We start from the raw sequence: 24406 nt of genomic DNA, 5'->3' as shown, positions 1-24406 counted from the left end.
GACAGGAGGATTGCCGCCAGTTACAGTCCCTTTTGAGCCACAGAATGAGAATATATAAATGTATATTGCTTTCTCCTAATGAAATGTTACTTCATGAAGAGAGGAAAACAGCTCTTAAGACTTAGGATGGTGGGGTTGGGGATTTAGCTCAGTGGTAGAGCGCTTGCCTAGGAAGCTCGAGGCCCTGGGTTCGGTCCCCAGCTCCGAAAAAAAAGAACCAAAAAAAAAAAAAAAAAAAAGACTTAGGATGGTAACTAAATGTACCAGGGAAAGGTGTAAGACTCACAAGACCACTTCCTAAAGTGCTCTAAAGAGTTACTAACAGAGAAGAGATCATGGAGTTGCCCGATTCAAGGGGTTGGAAACCTCAGGGATCCAGCATTTGGTGACAGCTGTAGTGTAGTGGTCTTTGCTGAGGCTTTAAGTACTTGGAGTAGGTTTTTGCTACTCTGTGGGTTCTTTTTCCTATCCTTCACCACCACCCCCATCTGTTTCACCTCTTATCACTGTTTCTCTATCACTAGATAAATTAGGATGGGGGGGATAGAGATCCCTGAATCTGATTTCTTCTTGTTTTTTCTTTGAGCATCACTACTAACAAGCCGCCACCACCACCACCACCACCCCAGTGGCTAACAGTCACCAACTCCACCTGTCGGGGCTTGAGCATTTATATACCCTCTGAAAAATTCCCAGAATTTCAAATGGCACACAATCACAGAAACTATCCACAGCTGGCAAAACCATGGCTCTGCTAATCATAGCCAGCTGCTACAAAGCAGCCCCATGCGCGCGCGCGCGCGCGCGCGCGCGCACACACACACACACACACACACACACACACACGCACGCACGCACACACACACACACACACACACACACTGTTTCTGTGATTTTAAAGAAAGCAAAATACCAGAATCCTGAGCATTCCCACTACACATAAATGCAGGTGTGTGTGGTGGTGCACATCTGTAATCCCAGCACTCAGGAGGTAGAGGCAGGCAGATGGGTCTGAGGCCAGACAGGTCTACAGAGTAAGTTCCAGGATATGGAGGAAGCCTGTCTGCAGAAATGAAGTGGAAACTTCAGGGTTCTTTGGAAAGTCAGTTGTGTTGGATGGTGTTTTGCTGGGGCAAACACATGAAGGAGTGTTTTCCTGATGTGGACTCAAGGTGAAAGGCTAAGGCAGACTCGTGTAGAAATGTTTATCTGAAGCAGACACAAGCGAAAGAATATTCTGCTAAAGCAAACACATGAAAGGACACATGATGAAGGATTTTCTTTTTTTTGCTAATAACTCACATGTATCCCTCCACCTTATGTTGTGTAGTTGAGCTCCATTTGTCAGGACTCCGAGGTAGAGAGGACACATCAAAAACCTTCTGGAGGTGTGCTGCAGTTTCTTGCTGCTTCAGTGGACTTGGGCCAGTTGGCAGAGTGATGTCAGCTGAGACAGACGCATGTACTGAGGCAAGACCAAGACCGGTGGAGGACACAAGGTGTTTGGAGGGTATAAATAGTACTCAATGGACAGTGAAGGAGGCTGGGTTAGGCTTGCTTATAGAGCTAGCTATGCAATGCTTGCGGGTCTCATGATCGTCACATCCCTGAGAGAGACACAGGAGAAAACTTCTCCTGGCATCCCTCTGGGTCCCTCCCGCCTGGCTGTCTCTGCCAGGAGGTGCTGCTGATTTGAGTTTCCTCTCCCAACTCTACCAAACCGGACTGCCGGTGCATCCACGAAGTGTTTGCAAGTGGATCCAGCTGCCACTGCAGACCTGTTAACTGAACTGCTGATTTCCAGACAATGCAGACAGGAGTTGCTCCAAAGAACCTTTTAAACAAGTCCACTTCCCCTGTATCCTTTCTTTCCCACTTCCTCTGGTAGCTGGTGGACTAAAAGAGAGGTTAAAGTGTTTAAGAATCATCATTAAAAATAGATTTTGAAAAATTAAAGTTAGACAAAACCAAAACAACAAAAAAGAATATTCAGAACCATTTGTTGTAAGAAATTTTCTGGGAGGGAGAGGGGTGGGCTATATCTCCTTTTACCCCTAAATATCTATTTGGGGTTTCAACCCGACTTTTGCCCATATGGTTCCTGAGTAAATGACAGAGACACTACAGTTTATTAATAAGCTGTAGTCACTATGCTGGGCAGGTTCTGATCTATGCTAATCCCTTCACCTGTTAAACCCATATAAACACCTGTCACTTGCCAATCTATGTCTTTCTGGACTCTTCTCCTCCATCAGCCTATCCTTTGGGTATCCTTGGCCATGTGTTCCTGGTCCAGCTCATCTAATAGTGACCTCTTTCTCTCCTCTCCTCTCTTCCCTTCTCCCCACCTCTGCTCTCCTGTGTGGTTCTCCTGAGACTCCACACTTGATTCTTAATTCTACCTTCCTATCTTGTCTGCCCAGTTGTGGTGTGAATAGGCTTGGCCCAGGGAGAGGCACTATTAGGTGTGGCATTGTTAGGAGAAGTATGTCACTGTGCGGGTGTGCTTTGAGACCCTCCTCCTAGCTGCCTGGAAGCCAGTCATTGCTGTGGGTCTCCCTGGTGCTGTTTGTATTCTGATGTTAACTCTGCTTCTCTAGAGAGGCTGCTTCACCGAGGAGTGTATCCCACTGGGGTGATTTCATGTGAACTTTCTCTCGATTTTAACTGGTCAAATAAAAGCGAGAGCCTGTGATTGGGCAGTGGAAGGGAAAAGTGGAGCTGGACATTTTAGAGAGTAGAGGAAGAGTAGGGAACAAGAAAGGAAGAAGGACAGAGGGGAGAGGTGGAAGGAAGATTGAGCAGAACCACATAGCTTGGCGAAACTGCAAGTAACAAGGGATCTCAGAGCTGGGGGATAGATTAATACAGTAATAGATTAGACATTCAACTTATAAATATAATAACTGAGTTGTGTGTTTTCATATGGGCTTATTGGGGTAAGAAGTTACCACAAGTCTTCTCTTTGCCTTCAGAACAAGATGTAGAACTTTCAGCTCCTCCAGCCCCACTTTTGCCTGGATGCTGCTGTGCTCCCGCCTTGATGATAATGGACTGAACCTCTGAACCTGTAGATGTTGTCCTTTATAAGAATTGCTTTGGTTACTGTGTCTCTTCATAGCAATCCAGTCATAGGGTTCAGCCTTTTATTAACCAATCAGGGAATACTGGGGAGCATTCTTTACAATACATTGGTTAATACAGTGCCCCAACATCAGGCTATAGTCTGGTTAGGGGCACAGAACTCAGCACCTGAATACACAGTACACAAAATGAACCCCAACAATCAGTGCTAAGCCTGACATCCTGCATTCAGTCCCCCAGAACCTACATGGTAGAAAGGAGAGCTGATTCCCACCGTTGTCCTCCGAACTACCATTGGCAGGCAATGGGATGAGAATGCTACCTCTCCCCACATACCCGAATACATTGTTTTTGGTTTAAGACAGGGTTTCTTTGTGTAGCCCTGGCCGTCCTGGAGCTAGCTCTGTAGACCAGGCTGGCCTCAAACTTGGAGATCTACCTGCCTCTGCCTCCTGAGTGCTGGATTAATTTGTGTGCCACCTCAGCCCAACATGAATTAAAAATCAGAATGTGGGGCTGGGGATTTAGCTCAGTGGTAGAGCGCTTACCTAGGAAGCGCAAGGCCCTGGGTTTGGTCCCCAGCTCCGGAAAAAAAAAGAACCAAAAAAAAAAAAAAAAAAAAAAAGCCAGCCAGGACTATGTAGAGAGCCCCCACCTCAAACAAGCCAATAAAAAGTTCACAGACAAAGAAAGGTCCATCTTTTAAGTTTGTGAGGCTGCCTTCTGACACGGAGCTCCGCAGCCAGCATTTGTCTCAAGGTCGCTCATTTGTCTCAAGTATGTGCTCAGGGCTACATCACAATTATTACCTACACCGCTCAACCTCAGCCAGGGCTGGAGAGATGGGACTTCCAGAGGACCTGATTGGGAATCCCATCATCCAACACAGCGACTCATAACCATCTGTGACTCCCCTTCTAGAAGAACTGACATTCTGGACACTAGGCACACACGTGGTGCACAGACATCCAAGCAGGAAAAACATACGTGTAAAATAAAAATATTTTTTAAAATGACGTCCTTATTTAAAAAAGATGTGAGAGTAAACTCTGGCCGCTCAGCAGGGATCAGTACTGCTCTGCGTTGGAAGTGAGAAAAACACGAGCCTGCCTACTCACTTCACTGTGCACGGCTGTGCACTGTTGTAAGGCAGGTCTCTGAAACACTGCAGTATAGAGATAACATCTTGTGCACTGCATGGATGTTTCACCTGTCAAGTTAAAAAGCCTGTGGCCTACGGCTTAGGCAGGGAGTAGAAATGGGACATCTGGGAGGCAGGCAGGGTGTGTGTGTGTGTGTGTGTGTGTGTGTGTGTGTGTGTGTGTGTGTGTGTGTAGGGGCAACAAGATGTGATGAGAAGGATTCACAGTCCCTGAGCACAGGTCACCAGCCACGTGGCAGAATGTAAGCTAGAATGGGATATTTGAAGTTGTATCTAGTCAGAGAAGAACCTAGCTGTATGGTTAAGGTATTTTTTTTTTTATTGAGTATTTCTTATTTACATTTCAATTGTTATTCCCTTTCCCGGTTTCCGGGCAAACATCCCCCTCCCCCCTCCCCTTCTTTATGGGTGTTCCCCTTCCCATCCTCCCCCGCTTGTCACCCTCCCCCCAACAATCTAGTTCACTGGGGGTTCAGTCTTAGCAGGACCCAGGGCTTCCCCTTCCACTGGTGCTCTTACTAGGATATTCATTGCTACCTATGAGGTCAGAGTCCAGGGTCAGTCCATGTATAGTCTTTAGGTAGTGGCTTAGTCCCTGGAAGCTCTGGTTGCTTGGCATTGTTGTACATATGGGGTCTCGAGCCCCTTCAAGCTCTTCCAGTTCTTTCTCTGATTCCTTCAACGGGGGTCCTATTCTCAGTTCAGTGGTTTGCTGCTGGCATTCGCCTCTGTGTTTGCTGTATTCTGGCTGTGTCTCTCAGGAGCGATCTACATCCGGCTCCGGTCGGCCTGCACTTCTTTGCTTCATCCACCTTGTCTAATTGGATGGTTGTATATGTATGGGCCACATGTGGGGCAGGCTCTAGGTATTTTTGAATATATTTTGAGTGTGAGTCTTATTTCTGCGAGTATGGGGCTGGAAGGTAGAACCAGGCCTAACATCGACACTGAATCTTCAGATCCCAGGCACTTAGTCAGTGTTCTGTTGCTGTGAGGAGACCCCATGAACACAGCAACTCTTACATAGGAAGCCTTTAACTGGGGCTGGCTCACAGTTTCAGAGTTTGAGTCCGTTTAATCGACACAAAGCTATCTGGCAGAAGGATGAATATTACTGTGTTCCCAAGGCTGACACATGGCAGAGAGCATGGTGGAATGCAGGCTGACACAGGAACAGAGTTCTGTATCTACAGACAGCAGGGAGAGAGGGACACTGACTTGGACACTTGGAACCCCAAGTGACACACTTCCTCCAACAAAGTCATACCTGTTCTAACAAGCCTCCTATGCCATCAGGTAATTCTACTTCCTAATAACCAAACATTCAAATATATGAGCCTGGTGTGTGTGTGTGTGTGTGTGTGTGTGTGTGTGTGTGTGTGTGTGATTTCTAATCAAACCACCACATCAGGTTCTTAGACCAATTCACAGGGTGAAAGAGCAGCATGGTGAGGTGTAGCAGGAAATACTAAAATATGCATCATCCCACACTACACAGGGCAGGGTGGGCCACTGACACCAGCAGGCTGTTCTCATCTTACAGACTCTCTGGCTCAGAGCTCCTGAAATCTCTCCACCTGACTTGCTATGTCCCCTGGGGGCGTTGATGTCACACTAGGCCAACGCATCCAAATTCCATGACTGGCTTGTGGTGCCCTGCCACCTTACCTTTCTCTGGAACTCAGTTGAGTCACTGCGAGAAGGAAACAGCACACAATCTTAGTTTAGGATCAACAGGTAACACAATCACTGGGCACAACAGCTAACATCCTGATTAGTAAGCCATACGAAATTAAATCCTCTGGTGGCGATCTAGTGGATCCACCATCTAACCAGGGGCCTCCAATTCATCACATCTTGTACCCCAAAATCTTTTCCTCTAAAAATCCAGCAAGTCTCTCTTCTCCTCCCCCCTCCAACCTGGAAGTCCCGCCTACTCCTCGCCCAGTGATTGGTCCCCTGAAATCTTTATTCATTAGGGGAAGGTCCTTGCCACAGTAAGGGACTACAGACTTTCTCCAGGAGGTCTGGAGAGGGTTTCCAGGGTGAAGGTGAGGGGCAGTTAATATATGCAGTTTAGTCTATATCAGACTCTCTTGTCAGATTTGTGGGGGAGTCTGTTAATGTGGAAGCCCGAGGTAACATCAGATGTGTTGTGTGATACTATTCCCTGGAAAGACATGAACGAACAAACTATAACACAGATCTACTCACCCCAGATAAGGAACCAATGGCAGACCAAAGTGTGGGTACCACCAAGGTCCAACTTGGTGAACCAATTAGTGTTATTGGGATTACGAATATGGGTCAGGGGTTATTTATGGGAACAAAAATGACTCAAAAGCGGCTTCATTGCCCAAGCCCACTCCAGCATGGGTGACAGCTGCTAAGTGCTGGAAATGCGGAACACATGGCAAGCCTTTAGACATCCAACAGGTTGGAACGTGTCCTTTTCAGGTGCCTCAGCTGCCGTTTTTTAAAGATAGCTTAGCTGGTTGCCGCATCTACCCGGTGTTGGTCTTACAGGTGGTCCGGATATCTAGAAATGGTCAAGCTGGACTGCAGGGTTCCTGGAGAGTCAGTATTACTCAAGAACTAGTGAAATTGGTTTCCACCTGCCAGAAAAAGTGTAGGCTTAGATTTTTTTTTTCAAACCCTACTTTTAATAATGGTTCTTAAATGTTTTAACCTCTCATCTAGCCTACTGCCCACCAGAAATTGTGGAAAAGAAAGGTTATTAGAGTACAGGGGAAGCGGACCTGTTTAGAAAATGTTCTTTGGAGCAAATCTAATCTGCGCTGTCAGAAGATTAGCGGTCAGTTCACGGGAATCACCAGTGACAACGATACCCTCACAAACACTTCACACCTATGCCAGCAGTCCAGAAACGTCGGGGTAGTGAACACCAATCATCAGTGGTGGCAGGACCTAGCAGGGACAGTCAGGCTTCAGCCAAATTGGCACAAGTCAGCAGGAGCTACCAGGACCAGCAGGGACAACCAGGAGAAGTTCTTGGTCGTGGATCTCTCAACGAACTGGAGATCAGTAAAACCAAAGATGAGAGACCAAACGAAGAACTGGACAGCTAGCTAGGTACCTCCGCACGCCCCCGTCACTGTCCATTGAGTCCTGTTTATGCTCCCTCCAGACATCACGTGTCTTCCCATGGGTCTGTCTTAGCAAAGTACCACGTGAGTCTATATCAGCTGATATTCCTCTGTCAATTGACCCAAGTCAGAGGAAGTGGCAAAAAGCCACCAGAACACCACCACAAGGTTTTTGGTGCATTCCTGTCTACGGAGTCACAACAGATAGAGCCCAGCAATGCAATGTAAGGTGAACCAATGCATGTGCGGTGTGTTGTGGTGCAAAGACTCCCTCATCACGAGTTCTTGCACACACTTGCTTTAGAAAAACATCCTCTCACGTGCGTGTGCTTCAGTGAAACATTCCTTCACGCATCTGCCTGAACCAAACAGCCTTTCACCTGTGTCTGCTTCAATGAAACGCTCTTTGACATAACTGAGTTTCCAAAGAAACCAGAAGTTTCCACTTCAAAAAAAAAAAAAAAAGTAATTTCTCTTACTTCTGGCAGAAGGCACAATGGCCACCTGTGATTGCATATCAAAGCCCATGCTAGCTCTAGGACCCCTGTTTTATACTTCAAAGCTAAGACAGCATCCTAGCCTCTCTTGTTATCCTATTCTCTTACACTACACTCTGTTCTCTATGTCTCACTGTCCTACAATCTCTAGCTTTCTCTCCCATTTTCCCACTTCCTTTGCCCCAGCCATGTCGTCCGCTGGCCATCTTCAGTCTACTTCTTTCTCTCTCTGCTCTGGACTCTTCCAGATGTCTCTGGCAGTTCTCTCTCTGTCTCATGTCTACAATAAAATCTTTAATCCTATCATGGACTAGTTGTTCGCAATTTCTTTATTGCACCCACTCACTCACAGCTATGCTGGAGCACGCTGGCAGAAGTCGAATGGTCCCTGAGTGGGGAGTGAGGATTAGAGAAGAAAAGAAGAAAGACAGGGAGATGAGAGACAGTTTCAGGAGGACGGTCAGTGAATACTGCAGCCCTGAGTTTCGTGAGCACATCCTTTTTATACCCCACAGTGCTGTGGGAAGCAAACCTCCAGGGTAGCAGAAACAATTGCTGACATTTACACAGGATATCTCTTCTTATCCAGGCCTCCCTGTTCCTTCCACCAAGGTCAATAGAATGTTATGTTCAGCCCCTCACCTTGAGCCTCAAGTTTATCTCTTCCCAATGCCCCATGTGCCAGCAAGCCAGGATATCTGTCTGCCTGCAAAACATACTGCCAGGCCAGCAAACCCTGACCTGTCTTGACCTTGCCTAGCGGGCAGATTCTATTCTGCTTCAGAAGCAGGCAGATGGCTCCTGACACATCTGGAGTTGAACATCAGGAAGGGTACACAAGAGACCCCTCTCCAAGGGGCCCAGCTCTTACAGGTGGCTCACCAGAGATAACTCACTCAGACACAATTTATAGTCAAAACCTTTATTCTAACTAGCCGATATTACACCCAGGGATTTGGGGACCTAAGCGTCCAGAACACAGGCAAAAATAATATCTTGGCTTCTTACTAGGCAGCTGCAGAAGCAAGCAGTTTAACAGAAGCTAAGTTAAGCAGTTAGCTGGAGGGTTTCCACCCAAACAGGCAGTTTAAAAGAAACTAAAGGGGTTGGAGAGATGGCTCAGCGGTTAAGAGCACTCATTGCTCTTCCGGAGGTCCTGAGTTCAAATCCCAGCAACCACATGGTGGCTCACAACCATCTGTAAAGAGATCTGATGCCCTCTTCTGGTGTGTCTGAAGAGAGTTACAGTGTACTTATATATAAAAGAAACTAAAATAAGTTAGCCAGGCAAACCTAACCTTGCGTCTCTAGAGTAGAGTTGGGTGATTTTTTCCACGGCATTCTCCATGATGGAGAGCAAATTCTAGTTAAACCTGAAATGGGCTCGGCAAGAACCAAAGCCGATCTGAAGGGAAAGGGTTTCCCTTACGGAAGCTCTGCTCCAGCTGCCAGGGAAGGTTCCCCACAGAAATGAACAACTGTGCTGGGTCTGTGGCAAGGGTCCCCAGCAGGGGTGTTGTAGCTCTGCTCCCAGAGGCATCCTGGCAGTGGGAAGCCAAGGAAAGTCACACCACACAGCAAACTTCACACGAGAGATTTATTGGGAGGGAAAAAGCCCAGGAAGGAGGCTGCCTCTGAAGTGGGAGAAGCGGGGAGAAGCGGCAGAGAACTCGGCAGAATGCAGGGTTTATATAAGCTTTCTTGGGGTGCAGAACTTTCCAGGATGGCCTTGGATTGGAATGTGTGTGTGGGTCTGATCATTGGAGCAAGCTTAGAGATGGGTGAGATTTTTTTTTTCTTGTAGAGTGGAGCCTGGCCGCTAGCCCACCTCAAGGCTGGAGCTGCTCTTACAGAAATTAGCCATTAAAGCTGTTAGGAAAGTCTGGGGGTGGGGCCTGGCATATGAAGCTCCTCCAATGGGAGCCTGGCCACTCCCTATCCTGAGATTACAAAGTATACAAAACTTACAAACTTTATTTACAAAGTTTACAAAGGGAGCCCCGGCCTCTTGAGTTGTGTGAAAAGACAAGATAAGGTATGGATCATTTGTTTCTGCTGGCTTCTGCCACTCACCATTTTCCACTCTCAAATTCTAGACTCTACCTATCCTGCTGCTTCTTCTGCGCCTGCTCCAACCACTTGTCTCTCACGGCCAACTTGGGTTCACCGCGGAGTTTCTGCTTGTCTCCTTAGGGTTTGAAGTCTACAAGGGCTACAAGAGTCATACCTGTGGGTCAGGCAGCTTCTCGCTGCCTGGACAATTATCGTCTGAGAAGGGAAGCCTCTCCTCTGTAATTTGAACTCTGAGAAGACAAGACTCCTGGTCCACTTGGCTTGGAGATGCACCAGATGGAAATGTCCCCAAAGGACACTCACCACTTTCTCTCCTATCCTCTTTTCCCTCCCCATCTGCTGTCCCTTTTCCTAAAGTTTCTCCCAACTCCTCCTTGCTCTGCCCTTGACTCCCTCCTGTAAGTGTTACAGCTCAGATGGAAATGTATCACAACAACCAGGAGCCAAGGAATTACACAACACGCCTCACACAAGAGATTTATTGGGAGGGAAAAAAAATCCAGGAGGGAGACAGGCGAGAAGCAACAGAGAACTGCTGAGAACACAGTTTATATAAGGTTTCTTGAAGGGGTGGAGAGATGGAGCTTTTATGGATGGCCTGATTGTAGACAGAATCTGTGGATTATGTGGAAGCATCGCCAGTCAATAAATGCTGACTGGCCAATAAGCTGAGGCAGGAAATAGGAGGTGGGAGTTTCGGGAGAGAGAGAGGAATTCTGGAATAGAGTCAGGTGTAGGGAGAGATTTGCCTTGAAGGCTGATGGAAGCAGTTGCATATAACTGAGGAGAGGTAACCAACCACTTGGCTGGACTTAGAATAAACAGCATAAATTAGTTACAAGCTAGCAAGAGCGAGCTGAAGCTTTGGTCTAGGCAATTATTTGTAAATACTTCGATCTCAGAGTCATTGTTTCAGGAACTTGAGCTTTGGTGGAAAAGCCTCCAGCTACAAATGGTATCCACTGTCAGACATAGAATTTAAGCTTGGGAAAGTCCCACATAAAATATGCAAATAAACACTTCCCAGAGCAGTTTCCTAGCCAGACCGAAGATGCCTAGCCTTTTTTTTTTTTTTTTTTTTTTTTTTTTTTTCGGAGCTGGGGACCGAACCCAGGGCCTTGCGGTTGCTAGGCAAGCGCTCTACCACTGAGCTAAATCCCCAACCCGATGCCTAGCTTTTTTAAGAGAATGCCTGTGAACGAACTCAGCTGCCAGAGCTGCTGCCCCTATGGTCTCTCTCATACCTGAGCCTGAGGGCACAGTGGCTGTGGCTTCTCCCAGGCACCGCATGGTTCCAGAGAAAGATCAAAAGGTGCACTAGAGAGAGCTAGATGGACCAATTAGCTACCTAGGGGGAGAATCCTACACCACCTAATGAAAGGGACCAACCGGAAGAGGGCAGAACTGCCTTGACTTCACTGGTGTCTGTAAGCATATAAACTTCACAGATAATATCACTTCTGCAGTAGCATACGTGTGGAATGTGCCCCATGCATAATTCAGTCAAGAGTCTCTGCTCTCTGTTTCTTTATAAGTAAGTTTGGATTGTATAACCAAACAGTAATGTGAATTTCTGTCTATGCCATTTGAAAGGATGGCATGGTACGTCATGAGGACTCTGTCGCCAATGAGACTTATTGCTATGCGTAGATGATGGACCAATTGGCTACCTAGGGGGAGAATCCTACACCACCTAATGAAAGGGACCAACCGGAAGAGGGCAGAACCAGAAGCCAGCTGCCTGCTAGACTGAGTTAAAGGGGTGGTGTTGAACCATCTGAGGAGTCTGCAGATTTGCCAGGAGCTGCAATGGGTCTGAAAAGCCCCAAACTTCAAAACTGGAAAAGTATTAAATTTAAAAACAGTAAAAGAGAAAAGAGACTAAAATGGTAGAGATACAAGAAAAGGAAGAAATGAAAAATAAGACAAACCTTAGAAATAAAATTAGACAAAAACCCTATAAATAAAACTGAGATGGGGCTGGGGATTTAGCTCAGTGGTAGAGCGCTTACCTAGGAAGCGCAAGGCCCTGGGTTCGGTCCCCAGCTCCGAAAAAAAGAACCAAAAAAAAAAAAAAAAAAAACAAAAAACAAAAAAACCTGAGAAAGACACTACGATAGAGAAAGAGGAAGGAAAACCAGCATCCACAGCAACAAGACTGGAAAAAGGCAGTCTATCTCTGCTAGAACACCTAAAATGACTTTCCCAGCCCTGTTAAGAGAATTAAAGAGGATGAAAGAAACCCACAGGGTTGTCAAGAATGTTGGTGTCAACCTATAGCAACACAAGACTGAAGGAGAGTGGAGGGAGCAATAATGACCTATGACTTACAGTCACCAATCCACCAAACTGATACCTAGTAACTGAGCCATGCGAAACTGTAAAATCCCAAAAGATAGAGATTTGATGACAGCCATCTTGGCTCAATTACAATAGCTAACATGGTGGAAAGATGAGGCTTCAGTGATGGAGCATTGACTAGAGGCATCGATAATGTCAGGGGTCAGTTACCGGGTGAAGGTCCGAGTTCTGAATCGAGAGTACGGACTACCCTTGATGACTCTGTCATAGAGCAACGTCATCGTACAGTAGCCTTAAATGCTTGGGACAAGGTTGAACAACGGGGACGAGCTGAATCATTTGCAAAGATAACCCAGGGTTCAGATGAATCGTTCACTGGCTTTTTACAGAGATCAGCTACAGCGCTGAATAGAGCAGGATCGGATCCAAATGCTGGAGAAATTTTGATTGAATCTTTAGCTTTTGAAAATGCCAATGCTGAATGCAGAAAGTCTATTAGACCATCGAGGGCCAGGGTCACACCTCTTTATGAGTGGACTAAGACTACTGAGGACATAGACTCTAATTCTCACAGTTTAGCTATGATTGGAGAAACAATTACAGGAGATATAAAAACACAAAGTGCTTATCGTTGTGGCTATCAAAGTTCAGGTCATTCCCTGAAGGACCAGAGACAAACAGTTTCAAAGATACATTCTTCAATGATGATGATGATGATGATGATGATAAATTCATGGAGAAAGTCTCCGGTGAAGTGTAGAACATGTGGAGGGTATGGACATAGGTTCATAAATGTAGGTTATCCCAAGATATTTGATGCAATTCCTTAATGTCAGGAAACTGACTAAGGGGCTTCATTCAAGGCCCAACAAAAACCAACATGAGTCATTTTGTTTCCTGACCATTCTGAAAAAACAAAAAAATCAAAGCCTGATAGGACAAACAGCTGCTCCAAACTTAAAGAAACCATTTCTCAGAGACAGAGGCACTCCTACGGACAAAACAAGAGATTCTAAAGATACCACCCCCCCAAAAAACCCAGCTATTTTTTTTTCCTTTTTTTTTTTTGGAGCTGGGGACCGAACCCAGGGCCTTGCACTTGCTAGGCAAGTGCTCTACCACTGAGCTAAATCCCCAACCCCCAAAACCCAGCTATTTTTAAATGGATTAAGTGCATTGGGCCAGAAGATCAAATAGGAAAATTAGGGCCATATGTGGCTAACATAGACATAAATCTATGTGTAAAAGACCGATTGCAACAGTGGGAAGCACAGATTAGCACTCCTCTACCTTCAAAGACAGGCTGTCAATGAGAAGTTCCCAATAGGAAATGTTACTGCAGACAGACTATCCATAGGTAGGATACAATAGAGGCCAATTCTTCAACTTTATATGGGAGCGCCACTGTTGGTCGATCCGCAGTTGCCCTACCACTAACGTAGCGAACTGACAAGCCTGTGTGGATAGGAAAATGACCTATGACAAAAGAAATATTACAGACACTAGACCAAGAGCGGCTGGAGGTTCAATACATAGAAAAGTCCACCAGCCCTTGGAGCTCTCCTCCCTTTGTCACTAAAAAGAAATCAGGCAAATGGAGGATGTTGACAGATCTAAGAGCAATTAATAAAACCATTCAGACAATGAGCTCTTTACGTTGCCTTTATCCCATTGCCTTCCTTGTCACCTAAGGCGTGGCCTATCATAGTGATTGAGTTAAAAGATTGCTTTTCCACAATCCCGTACATGAGCATGATAGGGAAAGGTTTGCTTTCTCAGTACCTACTTTCAATAAAATTGTCCAATAAAGAGATGTCACTGGAGAGTCTTGCCACAAGGGAATGTTAATAGTCATTTCTTTTCTACCAGGGCTGACTCTCTCAGCCTCAGCTAATAATTTTCTTGGACTATCTAAATCCATATCACCTTGCTAAGTTTGAAATAAATTTCAATTTATGCCAATATTTTTGTAAAACAGTCATTAGAAATAATTCATAAGCACTTTCCTCAATCTATAATTTACCATTATGTGGACGATATCTTACTGGCTGATTCGGATACAAATACCTTAGGAAAGAATGTTTGACAAAGGAAAGAGAATTTTGCCTTGCTGGGGATTATAAATTGTTCCTGAAAAAAAATACAAAGAGGAGATTCTATTAATTATCTAGCATATACATATGTTTACAAAAGATACAAATCAGAAGAGAACAATTGAGAATTCTTAATTCTCAATTAAGAGTTTCAAAAATTGTTGAGAGAAATCAATTGGATAAAGAAAGCCCCAGATTGGATTAACTACTCAAGAGCTAAGTAATTCATTTCAAACCTTACAAGGCAAACTTAAATAGTCCAAGAAAATTATCAGCTAAGGCTGAGAGAGATTTGGCCCTGGTAGAAAAGAGATTACAAGATACACACCTGGATCGTTTGTCTCCAAAGATTGCTTGTATTTTAGTTATTCTTCCTTCTATTCATTCTCCCACAGAAATTCTTATGCAGAGAGAAACTTATATCTTAGAATGAATGCTTTTATCCCACAAACTTGGCAAAAAAAATTAAAGCCAAAAAAAGTTTCTGAATTGATTCTGAAAGGAAAGGTGAGGCTTCGTCAATTAGCACAAAAAGATCCGTCAGAAATTGTGGGGGCTGGGGATTTAGCTCAGTGGTAGAGCGCTTACCTAGGAAGCACAAGGCCCTGGGTTCGGTCCCCAGCTCCGAAAAAAAAAAAAAAAAAAAAAAAAAAAAAGAACCAAAAAAAAAAAAAAGAAAAAGAAATTGTGGACCTTTTACTAATGCACAGATTGCCTCATCGTTGGCAAAAAGTGAACACTGGGAAAGGGCTTGCAGTAATTTTGAGGGAGAAATGAACAAAAAAATGTCCCAAAGCAGGCAACTTTAGTTTATAAAAAGAACTGATTGGGCCCTCATGTAGTTAAAGGGACACCAAGTTCTGGAGCCCCTACGTTCTATACTGATGCAAATAAGTTAGGCTATAAGTCAGAAAAATTAAATAAGGTGGCCCAGCGCCCTTATAACTCAGGTCACAATTAGTGTTCTATGCTCTTCTTATCGTACTATTAAAGTTTCAAGAATCTCTTTTTTTTTTTTTTTTTTTTTGGTTCTTTTTTTCAGAGCTGGGGACCGAACCCAGGGCCTCGCGCTTCCTAGGCAAGCGCTCTACCACGGAGCTAAATCCCCAACCCCTCAAGAATCTCTTAATATGGCCACTGACTCTCCATATCCAGACAGATGTTCTGCACACAGAGACCGCTGACCTTATCCAGGATGATTCAGTGTTAACCTCAGCATAGTTCATTCATCTATAACAGATAGTCAGAGATAGACATCGTCCATTGTTGGTAACACATATCCGATCCCATGTGGGCCTTCCGGGGCTTCTAGCAAAAGGTAATGATGATGTTGATTGGCTATTGATAGGAAATGCACTAGGAGCTTCAGAATTTCAGAGAAAAAAAACCCCACCATGTTAAAAGCAAAGGTTTGAAGAAAGATTTTCCATTCCTTGGCAACACGCCATAGACAGATACATACTCAGGATTTCAACGGGCAACTGCTTTACTTTCTGAAAAGGTTGACTTGGTAATTACACATCTATTAGAATTTATGGCAGTTATGGGACTACCTGTACAAATTAAGACTGACAATGTTCCAGCAGATATCACTAGAAAAGTGAAGGAAGCTTTGCATATTATACCATAAAGCATATTACAGGTTTACCACATAATCCTACAGGACAAGCAGTTGTAGAGCAATCTAATCGTACTTTATAGAAGATGCCAAACAAACAAAAGGGGGTAACCAAACCCCCGGAGATAGACTTTATAGTACTTTATTAACTTTAAACTTTGCAACTCTAAACAACAACAAACCCAGCTGCGAGAGGCACAGGACGATGGGAAAGACTGCTGAGCTGAAGCAGGCTGTTTATGTGAGGATGTCCTAACTTCAAATGGGAGGAGAGGAAATGTGTTCCCCCAGACAGAAAGAAATCAAGAAGAACAAAAGATGAAACATGATTTGCTGATCCCCCGACCCCCCATCTGGGAAGTGCCCCGGGACTGGCCGAGACATGAAAATGTCTCCAGCCAGGACTTCATCTACGCATAGCAATAAGTCTCATTGGCGACAGAGTCCTCATGACGTACCATGCCATCCTTTCAAATGGCATAGACAGAAATTCACATTACTGTTTGGTTATACAATCCAAACTTACTTATAAAGAAACAGAGAGCAGAGACTCTTGACTGAATTATGCATGGGGCACATTCCACACGTATGCTACTGCAGAAGTGATATTATCTGTGAAGTTTATATGCTTACAGACACCAGTGAAGTCAAGGCAGTTCTGACAAGATTCACCCTTGGGGATGCTGATACACGGAGACATATTTATTTCAGCATCCTGCCTGATCCTACCTCAGACTGCCTCAACACTGTTTCCTCAAAAATCTGTACCCGGGACCATTTCAAAATGGCTAGCTAGATTGTCCAGCCTTACAGAACTTCAGTCAAGCCAGGAACTTTCTCAGCATAAGTAGACAGAACAGCAAATGCTACAGCTAGCTTTCTTAAGACTGACCAATATCCAAAAATTGTTGGGTGTTGAAAGAATATATTATGTATTGTATGGATGCATCAGCATTAAAAAATTAATTAAATTTAACTAAATTAATTAAAATTCTAATTAAACTAATTAATTTAATTAATTTAAAACCTGGGTAGAATAGAAGGTGGGACATCCAGGAAGCAGAATGAATTTGGGAATAGAGCCAGGGCAAGAGATTTGCCCAGGAAGATGTGAGGAGACAGATGCATGGTACCTATGCATGGTAATCAGCCATGCGGCAGAATGTAGAATAAATGGGTTAGAGTAAGTAAACCTTAAGTTATGATTCTAGCCAGAGAAGAGCCTAGCTATATAGCCATGGTATTTATGAATATATTTTGAGTCCGAATCTTATCTCTGAGAGTGTGAGACTGGGAGGAAGAACCAGACCTAACTTCAACAAGTGGGGCCCAGCTTGCAGCAATTAGAACCCAAGCTCACAGCCTGAAAAGGCCCGGGTGGAAATGGAGAAAGTCAGGCTAGCTGGACAAGATGCCTGGCCTATTTTTTAAAGGAAGGAAAGTCAGCCAAAGACTAGGGGCACAATAGCTGCGACTTGTCCCAAGAGCAGCACAGTTAAAAGTAGAACCAGTTCGATCGGAAGCCACGGCCTGAGGAAGTGCAGAAACACTGAGTTGGAAAGTCCTGGCCCAGTCCAGCAGGACCAGGAGCCTCGAGCTATCTGATCTGCAGCGAGGCCTGGGCTAGCAACATCACAAGGTACAAAATAAAAAGCCCCGGGTGTCTGCACTGGCAAGGAACTGAATTTAAGATTGGTAAATTAAAGTCCTTAGGGAGAAGTTTTGAGATAAAAAAACCAAAAGTATTTTCTATGTTTGGGGTGGAGGGAGACGCAGTGACACATGGCATCTGGATTCCATATGATCTTGCTCCACATAGCATGCAAATGGCTGTGTTTTCAATGGTTACAGCTTGGTATGTCATCTTGGGGAGGGGTCAGAAGGACACAGACTTGGAGGAAGACGAGTTGAAGAAATCAGATAGTAGATTAGAGGCTATAAAACAGAGGTTGAAAGAATCTTTAAGTCAAAATAGAAATACAATCTTGAGCTGACAATAACATCAAATACATAGTTCTAGACTGGAAGGTTACAGAACGTGTTAAGAATCCAGATTCTGATTATTGATGCCAGCTTAAAGAAAAGCCACACAATGGGTGTGTCTCATTTTACAGGGTTTGGAGAATTGAGGTATGTACACGTGTTGATGTGATATGATATGTACACATTTGGAACTTTGGCCTTGAATTCTGGGGGAGATGATTCTGACAGTGCACGTTTATTAGGGGTGATGGCTGTCTTTAAAATGCCTTTGCAAATTAAACTCAGGCATACACATCCATTAGAATACAATAATATTGATACATTATGACATAAGACCTGTTATAGATATACCTTATAGTCCTCCAGGATTTTAAAGAAAGTGCTCATAGAACAGAAGGGAGATATGGCATCTCCCAAAGATAGTTTAAAATGTGCTCTGTTAACTTTAAATGTTTTAAAAGTCAATGAGATAAATAGCATAACTGCAAAGATACACTGGAGTTTAGAAAGAACTCCTGAATTAGATCAGCCTATAAAAGCCCTAACTCCAGGGGCTGGAGAGATGGCTCAGCGGTTAAGAGCACCCGACTGCTCTTCCAGAGGTCATGAGTTCAATTCCCAGCAACCACATGGTGGCTCACAACCATCTGTAAAGAGATCCGATGCCCTCTTCTGGTGTATCTGAAGACAGCTACAGTGTACTTATATATAATAAATGAATAAATTAAAAAAAAAAAGCCCTAACTCCAGAATGAAAGAAAGGAAGTATGCTGTGTTGTGAGGACATTTTACTTGTGTTCCAACAGGAAAAGAAAAGCTATGTCTTCTATCCAAATTATTGGAAATAAGATTTAACTAGGGAAGACCTCCTGAAGATCCGCTACAGACAAGGAGAAAATCAAAAGGACAAGATAGGTAATGTATATGCTGGCCTCTCTATTTGGGAACAATTCTAAAACCGATTGGGACATAAAAACGACTCCAGCCAAAACTTGCTGTGCATGCCTAATCGGTCTTGCTCATTACCGAGGTTCACAAGCCACCTGCTCAGATGAAAGTGGGTGGTCTTCACGGCTTGTGCATTCCACGCCTGGTTGGTACAGAACTACATATTTCTTGTAAGAAAGTATGTTTTTAGAAAACGACAACCAGGAAGCAGCCCTAACAAGATCTGCCCTTGAGAACGCTGGAATGCCTGATCTTCCTCAGACTGCTTCGATGGCATTCCTCAGGAGACTTGCTCCCTGAACAACTTCAAAATAGCTAGCTCACATGGTCCAGCCTCACAGACTGATCCAGTCAGGGCTTCACTTAAGCCTGAGCTTTCTCAGCAATAGAGACTGGACAGCAAATGCCACAGTTAGCTTTCTTAAGACTTGATTATTTTTCTAATTTTCTTAGGTCCCCTCAAAGGAATTCTACATCCAAAATCAGTGGGAAGCAATTATAAAAAGACTGCTGTCCCAATCTCTTAAGTTGGAGTGGATGGTTTTGGTCATTTTATGAGTTACACACATGTCATTTAAGGAGATGGTTATAAATAGTTATAGTCTTGGATAGGGAGAAAACAAAATAGGGATCTTAGACTCAGAGATTTCTATCTTTCCTTTTCTTTTTTTTAATTGAATTTTTTATTTACATTTCAAATGTTATCCCCTTTCCCGGTTTCCTGCCCATAAACCCCTTATCCAATCCCCCTTCCCCCAGCGTCTAGCTTCTGTGAGGGTGTTCCCCCCCACCTCCCCACCCTGACACTCCCCTAAACTGGGGTATTGAGCCTTGGCAGGACCAAGGGCTTCTCCTCCCATTGGTGCCCCACAAGGCCATCCTCTGCTACATATGTAGCTGGAGCCATGGGTCTGTCCGTGTATACTCTTGGGATGGTGGTTTAGTCCCTGGGAGTTCTGGTTGGTTGGTGTTATTCTTATGGGGTTGCAAACCCCTTCAGCTCCTTTAATCCTTTCTCTAACTCCTCCAATGAGGACAGCATTCTCAGCTCGATGCTCTGGCAGAGCCTCTCAGGAGACAGCTCTATCAGGTTCCTGTCAGCATGCACTTTTTGGCATCAGCAATATTGTCTGGGTTTGGTGGTTGTATGTATATGTGCTGGATCCCCAGATGGGGCAGGCTCTGAATGACCTTTTCTTCAGTCTCTGCTCCACATGTTGTCTCTGTATTTCCTCCTATGAATATTTTTGTTTCCCCTTTTAGGAATGACTGAAGCACCCACACTTTGGTCATCCTTCTTCTTGAGCTTCATTTGGTCTGTGGGTTGTATCTTGGGTATTCCAAGCTTTTGGGCTAATATCGACTTATCAGTGAGTGCATACCATGTGTGTTTTTCTGTGATTGGGTTACCTCACTCAGGATGATATTTTCCAGTTCCATTCATTTGCCTATGAATTTCATGAAATCATTGTTTTTAATAACTGAGTAGTACTCCATTGTGTAAATGTACCACATTTTCTGTATCCGTTCCTCTGTTGAAGAACATCTGGGTTCTTTCTAGCTTTTGGCTATTATGAATAAGACTGCTATGAACATAGTGGAGCATGTGTCTTTGTTATATGTTGGGACATCTTTTTGGAATATGCCCAGAAGTGATATAGCTGGGTCCTCAGGTAGTACTATGTCCAATTTTCTGAGAAACCTCCAGACTGATTTCCAGAGTGGTTGTACCAGCTTGCAATCTCACCAACGATGTAGTTCCTCTTTCTCCACATCCTCACCAGCATCTGCTGTCACCTGAGTTTTTGATCTTAGCCATTCTTACTGGTGTGAAGTGAAATCTGAGGGTTGTTTTGATTTGCATTTCCCTGATGACTAAGGATGTTGAACACTTCTTTAGGTGTTTCTCAGCCATTCAATATTCCACAGCTGAGAATTCTTTGTTTAGCTCAGTATCACATTTTTAAATAGGGTTAGTTGATTCTCTGGAGTCTAACTTCTTGAGTTCTTTGTATATATTGGCTCTTAGCCCTTTACCGGATGTACGATTGGTAAAGATCTTTTCCCAATCTGTCGATTGCTGTTTTGTCCTAATGACAATGTCCTTTGCCTTACAGAAGCTTTGCAATTTTATGAGGTCCCATTTGTCGATTCTTTTTTTTTTTAAGATGTATTTACTTATTTTATGTACGTGAGTACACGGTTGCTGTCTTCAGACACACCAGAAGAGGGCATCGGATCTCCATTACAGATGGTTGTGAGCCACCATATGGTTGCTGGGAATTGAACTCAGGACTTCTGGAAGAGCAGCCAGTGCTCTTAACCACTGAGCCATCTCTCTAGACCGCCCCCCATTTGTGGATTCTTGATCTTAGAGCATAAGCCACTGGTGTTCTGTTCAGGAAATTTTCCCCAGTGCCCATGTGTTCGAGGCTCTTTCCCAGTCTTCTTCTATTAGTTTGAGTGTATCTGGTTTTATGTGGTGATCCTTGATCCACGTGGACTTGAGCTTTATACAGGGTGATAAGAATGGATCAATTTGCATTCTTTTACATGCTGACCTCCAGATGAACCAGCACCATTTGTTGAAAATGCTATCTTTTTCCTTTCCTTTTCTTTATCATTCTTTCCTTCTTAGGGAAAAGGAAGAGAGTTGAAAAGAAAAGGGGGAATATAGAATTATCATATAGAAATAATAGAATAAAGGGGTAGATTATAGAATCTACTCTTCAACTTAGAGCTCTTGCTATTCTCAGAGTTACTTTTGTTTACATTGATATGGATTACTGTACACTGATAGAGGTTTAAGGTTTTCATTGGTATGTCTTTGATATTGACGCAAAATGTAAGATTAATTTTGTTACAACATAATGTATGTATGGTTCAACTCTCGCATAAGTATTGTGCCTATGTAACTCATTTAAAAAACAGAAGGTTTAGTCCCAATCCTTTTGATAGATGCTATTTCAAACTGTTAGGGATGGTTGAGAAATTCAACCCAATGGTCAGACAGTCATACTCATGGTCATGTAGGATACTAGCCTGGATTTTCACAAAAAATACATCCTTGGTAATTACAACAAATTATAAATAGCTAGAAGAAGACAACGTTTGTTTGTTCAGATAGGCTATGAATAAACAGATGGTCTTCAAGAACCTACCACCCACTGAAGGTAGTGGAAAAGAAAGGATATAGGGGCAGAGGGGAAGTGGAGGTTTAGAGAGGTTCTTTGGAGCAACTCCTGTCTGTGTTGTCAGGAAGTTGGCAGTACGGTTTACAGGTCAGCAGGGGCAGCTCCTTTCACTCACAAACATTTCACGGATTTCACGGATGCACCAGCGGTCCTGCTCAGTAGAGTCGAGACAGCCAGGCCTCAGTCTCTGCACAAGTCAACAGAAGAGAACCAGAGGGACGCCAGGAGAAGTTCTTGGCTGTGTCTCTCTCAGGGAAGTGAGGGGCAGCAAAGACTGGAGACCCACAAGTGTTGCACACTTAGCTCTATAAGCAAGTCAAGCTTAGCCTCTGTCACTGCCTGTGGAGTCCTAGTTATGCCCTTTAAACATCACATGTCCTCCATGGGTCTTGCCTCACCTGACGTTACTCTGTCAATCAGCCCGGGTCTGGGTCTGCAGAAGCAACAAGAATCTGCAGCATGCCACCAGAAGTTTTTGTTTTTTCTTTTATTGGATTTTTAAAAAAAAATTATGGGGTTGGGGATTTAGCTCAGTGGTAGAGCGCTTGCCTAGCAAGCGCAAGGCCCTGGGTTCGGTCCCCAGCTCTGAAAAAAAGAAAAAAAATTTACATTTAAGTGTTATTCCCTTTCCCCATTTCCCCTCCAAAAACCTGCTATGCCATCCTCCCTCCCCCTGCTTCTATGAGGGTGCTCCCTCACCCACCCATCCACTCCCTCCCACCTCCCTGCCCTGATATTCCCCTACTCTGGGCCATTGAGCCTTCATCAAGCCTTGACAGTACCAAGGGCCTCTCCTCCCATTGATGCCTGACAAGGCTGTCCTTTGCTACATAGGCGAACGGAGCTATAGGTCCACCCCTGTGTACTCTTGGGATAGAAGTTTCTTTGGTGTGTTTTTCTGTATGGAGTCCTGACAAATACATCTCAACTACACAATGAAAGGCGGACCATGTCCTTAGTGAAGAATCCTTCATCACGTGTCCTTTGATATGCTTGCTTTAGTAGAACATCCTCTCTCCTGTGTCTGCTTCAGCTAAATATTTCACCGTGAGTCTGCCTTAGTCTTTCACCTGTGTCTAATTCAGGAAAACACTCCTTAATATGTTTGCCCCAGCAAAACACCATCCAACCAACTTTCCAAAGAACCCTTAAGTTTCTACTTCAGAATATGGCATTTAAAGATATTAACTTAAGGCTTTTTGGACGTTGAGACATGTCAGTTCCTGCAAGAACCCCATTCAACTAGTATAGGCATATATTTGTTTTCAACCAACTTTAATAAAGGTTGAACCTCCCCTGTGGCCCACCACTCACTAGAGGTAATGGAAAAGAAAGGGGGAGGGGACCTGTTAAGAAATAGTTCTTTGGGGTAATTCCAATCTTTGTTGTTCTCAGCCCATTCCACCAGCAAACACCAAACACAAACCAGAAGCAGCAGCCCAGTCCACTCAGCAGACAGCACACACGAACCAGCAGGGGCAGTTCAGTCCAGAAGAAAACACGAGGTTAGCCAGGTGGCCTTGGCCTGAGAGTGCTGAAGTGGCAAGAAGTTGCGGGAACCTCAAGAGAAATTCTTTGGTGAGTTTCTCTCTATGAAGTCGCAAGTGAAGATCAGCAATGCAATGTAAGTGAACCAATACATGTGCGTCGTCAGCGAGGATTCACGGGCTGGAGCAAGACAAGCCAGAGCTCTGGTTCCTGCTGTCCTCCTACGACCTGTGGGGTCATAGTTATATTCTTTCTATACATCACACATCCTTTCACATCTCAGCTATAGTAAAACATCTTTCACCCGCGTGGCCCAGCAAAACATCACTGACAAAACTGACTTTCCAGAGAACCAGAAGTTCCCACCTCAGACTTGGAAGAAGATGATGAGTATCAAAGGACCTCCATTTGGAGATGGCTTCGGTTTTGTTAAGGTAGTCACTAGGCAAAGAAAATGCTCTAACTTCGTCTTCAGACAGAATGCTATCCAGAAAGGACAAACAGAGTAGGGAAGTCAATTGCTGGACTCTACTGATACCGGGTAAGCAGGTCCTTCATAGCTACTGCTTCACAGGGGTCTGTCAGATATTCTGGGGCAGAAGGCAGAGGGTGATATGCCAATATTTTAAATTACACTGGGGACTGTCCAGGCAGGCCACTGTCTCTGTCATTTCTATAATTTTTGGAAGCTTCACCCCTGCACTTCCTACATATGCAGGTAATACTTATTCCTTTTCAGGTCTCTGATGAGGTTAAAGACCTGAAAGTCATAGTCTTACTGTAAGCTACAATTGTTTAGGAGTTAAGATGATGTTCTATGTCTAAGAAGATGCTCTTAGGTTGATAATCCAAGGTAGG

General features: G+C 44.2%; 1 protein-coding gene and 1 long non-coding RNA gene across 6 annotated transcripts in view; one reads left to right on the top strand and one right to left on the bottom strand.

Moving 5' to 3' along the window:
• The first annotated feature begins 9802 nt into the window (after window positions 1-9802).
• On the top strand, window positions 9803-23542 carry LOC148001416 (uncharacterized). Its single transcript, XR_015637511.1, has 3 exons — window positions 9803-9885; window positions 18725-18833; window positions 23456-23542. It is a non-coding gene; the product is annotated as an uncharacterized LOC148001416 (long non-coding RNA).
• The window catches only part of LOC148001415 (uncharacterized), a 16048-nt gene continuing 14099 nt past the window's right edge, over window positions 22458-24406 (bottom strand). Inside the window, exons 1-3 of one of the 5 annotated variants that reach the window (XR_015637504.1) lie at window positions 23915-24118; window positions 23487-23776; window positions 22458-22645 (exon numbers count right to left, since the gene is read on the bottom strand). Coding sequence is in view for 2 of the 5 variants with exons in the window: in XM_087584687.1 (XP_087440813.1) it covers window positions 23770-23776; window positions 23915-24031 (124 nt within the window). In the remaining 3 variants the exon portion in view is untranslated. Of the gene's footprint in view, window positions 22646-23326; window positions 23777-23914; window positions 24119-24406 lie in introns of those variants that run through there. The other 4 variants (XR_015637505.1, XR_015637497.1, XM_087584687.1 and 1 more) reach the window with 4 other exon arrangements.

The sequence above is a fragment of the Rattus norvegicus genome, chromosome 14, assembly GCF_021556685.1.
Source record: "Rattus norvegicus strain SHRSP/BbbUtx chromosome 14, alternate assembly SHRSP_T2T, whole genome shotgun sequence".
Taxonomy (NCBI): domain Eukaryota; kingdom Metazoa; phylum Chordata; class Mammalia; order Rodentia; family Muridae; genus Rattus; species Rattus norvegicus.
This window is presented reverse-complemented; position numbering and strand designations above follow the sequence as displayed.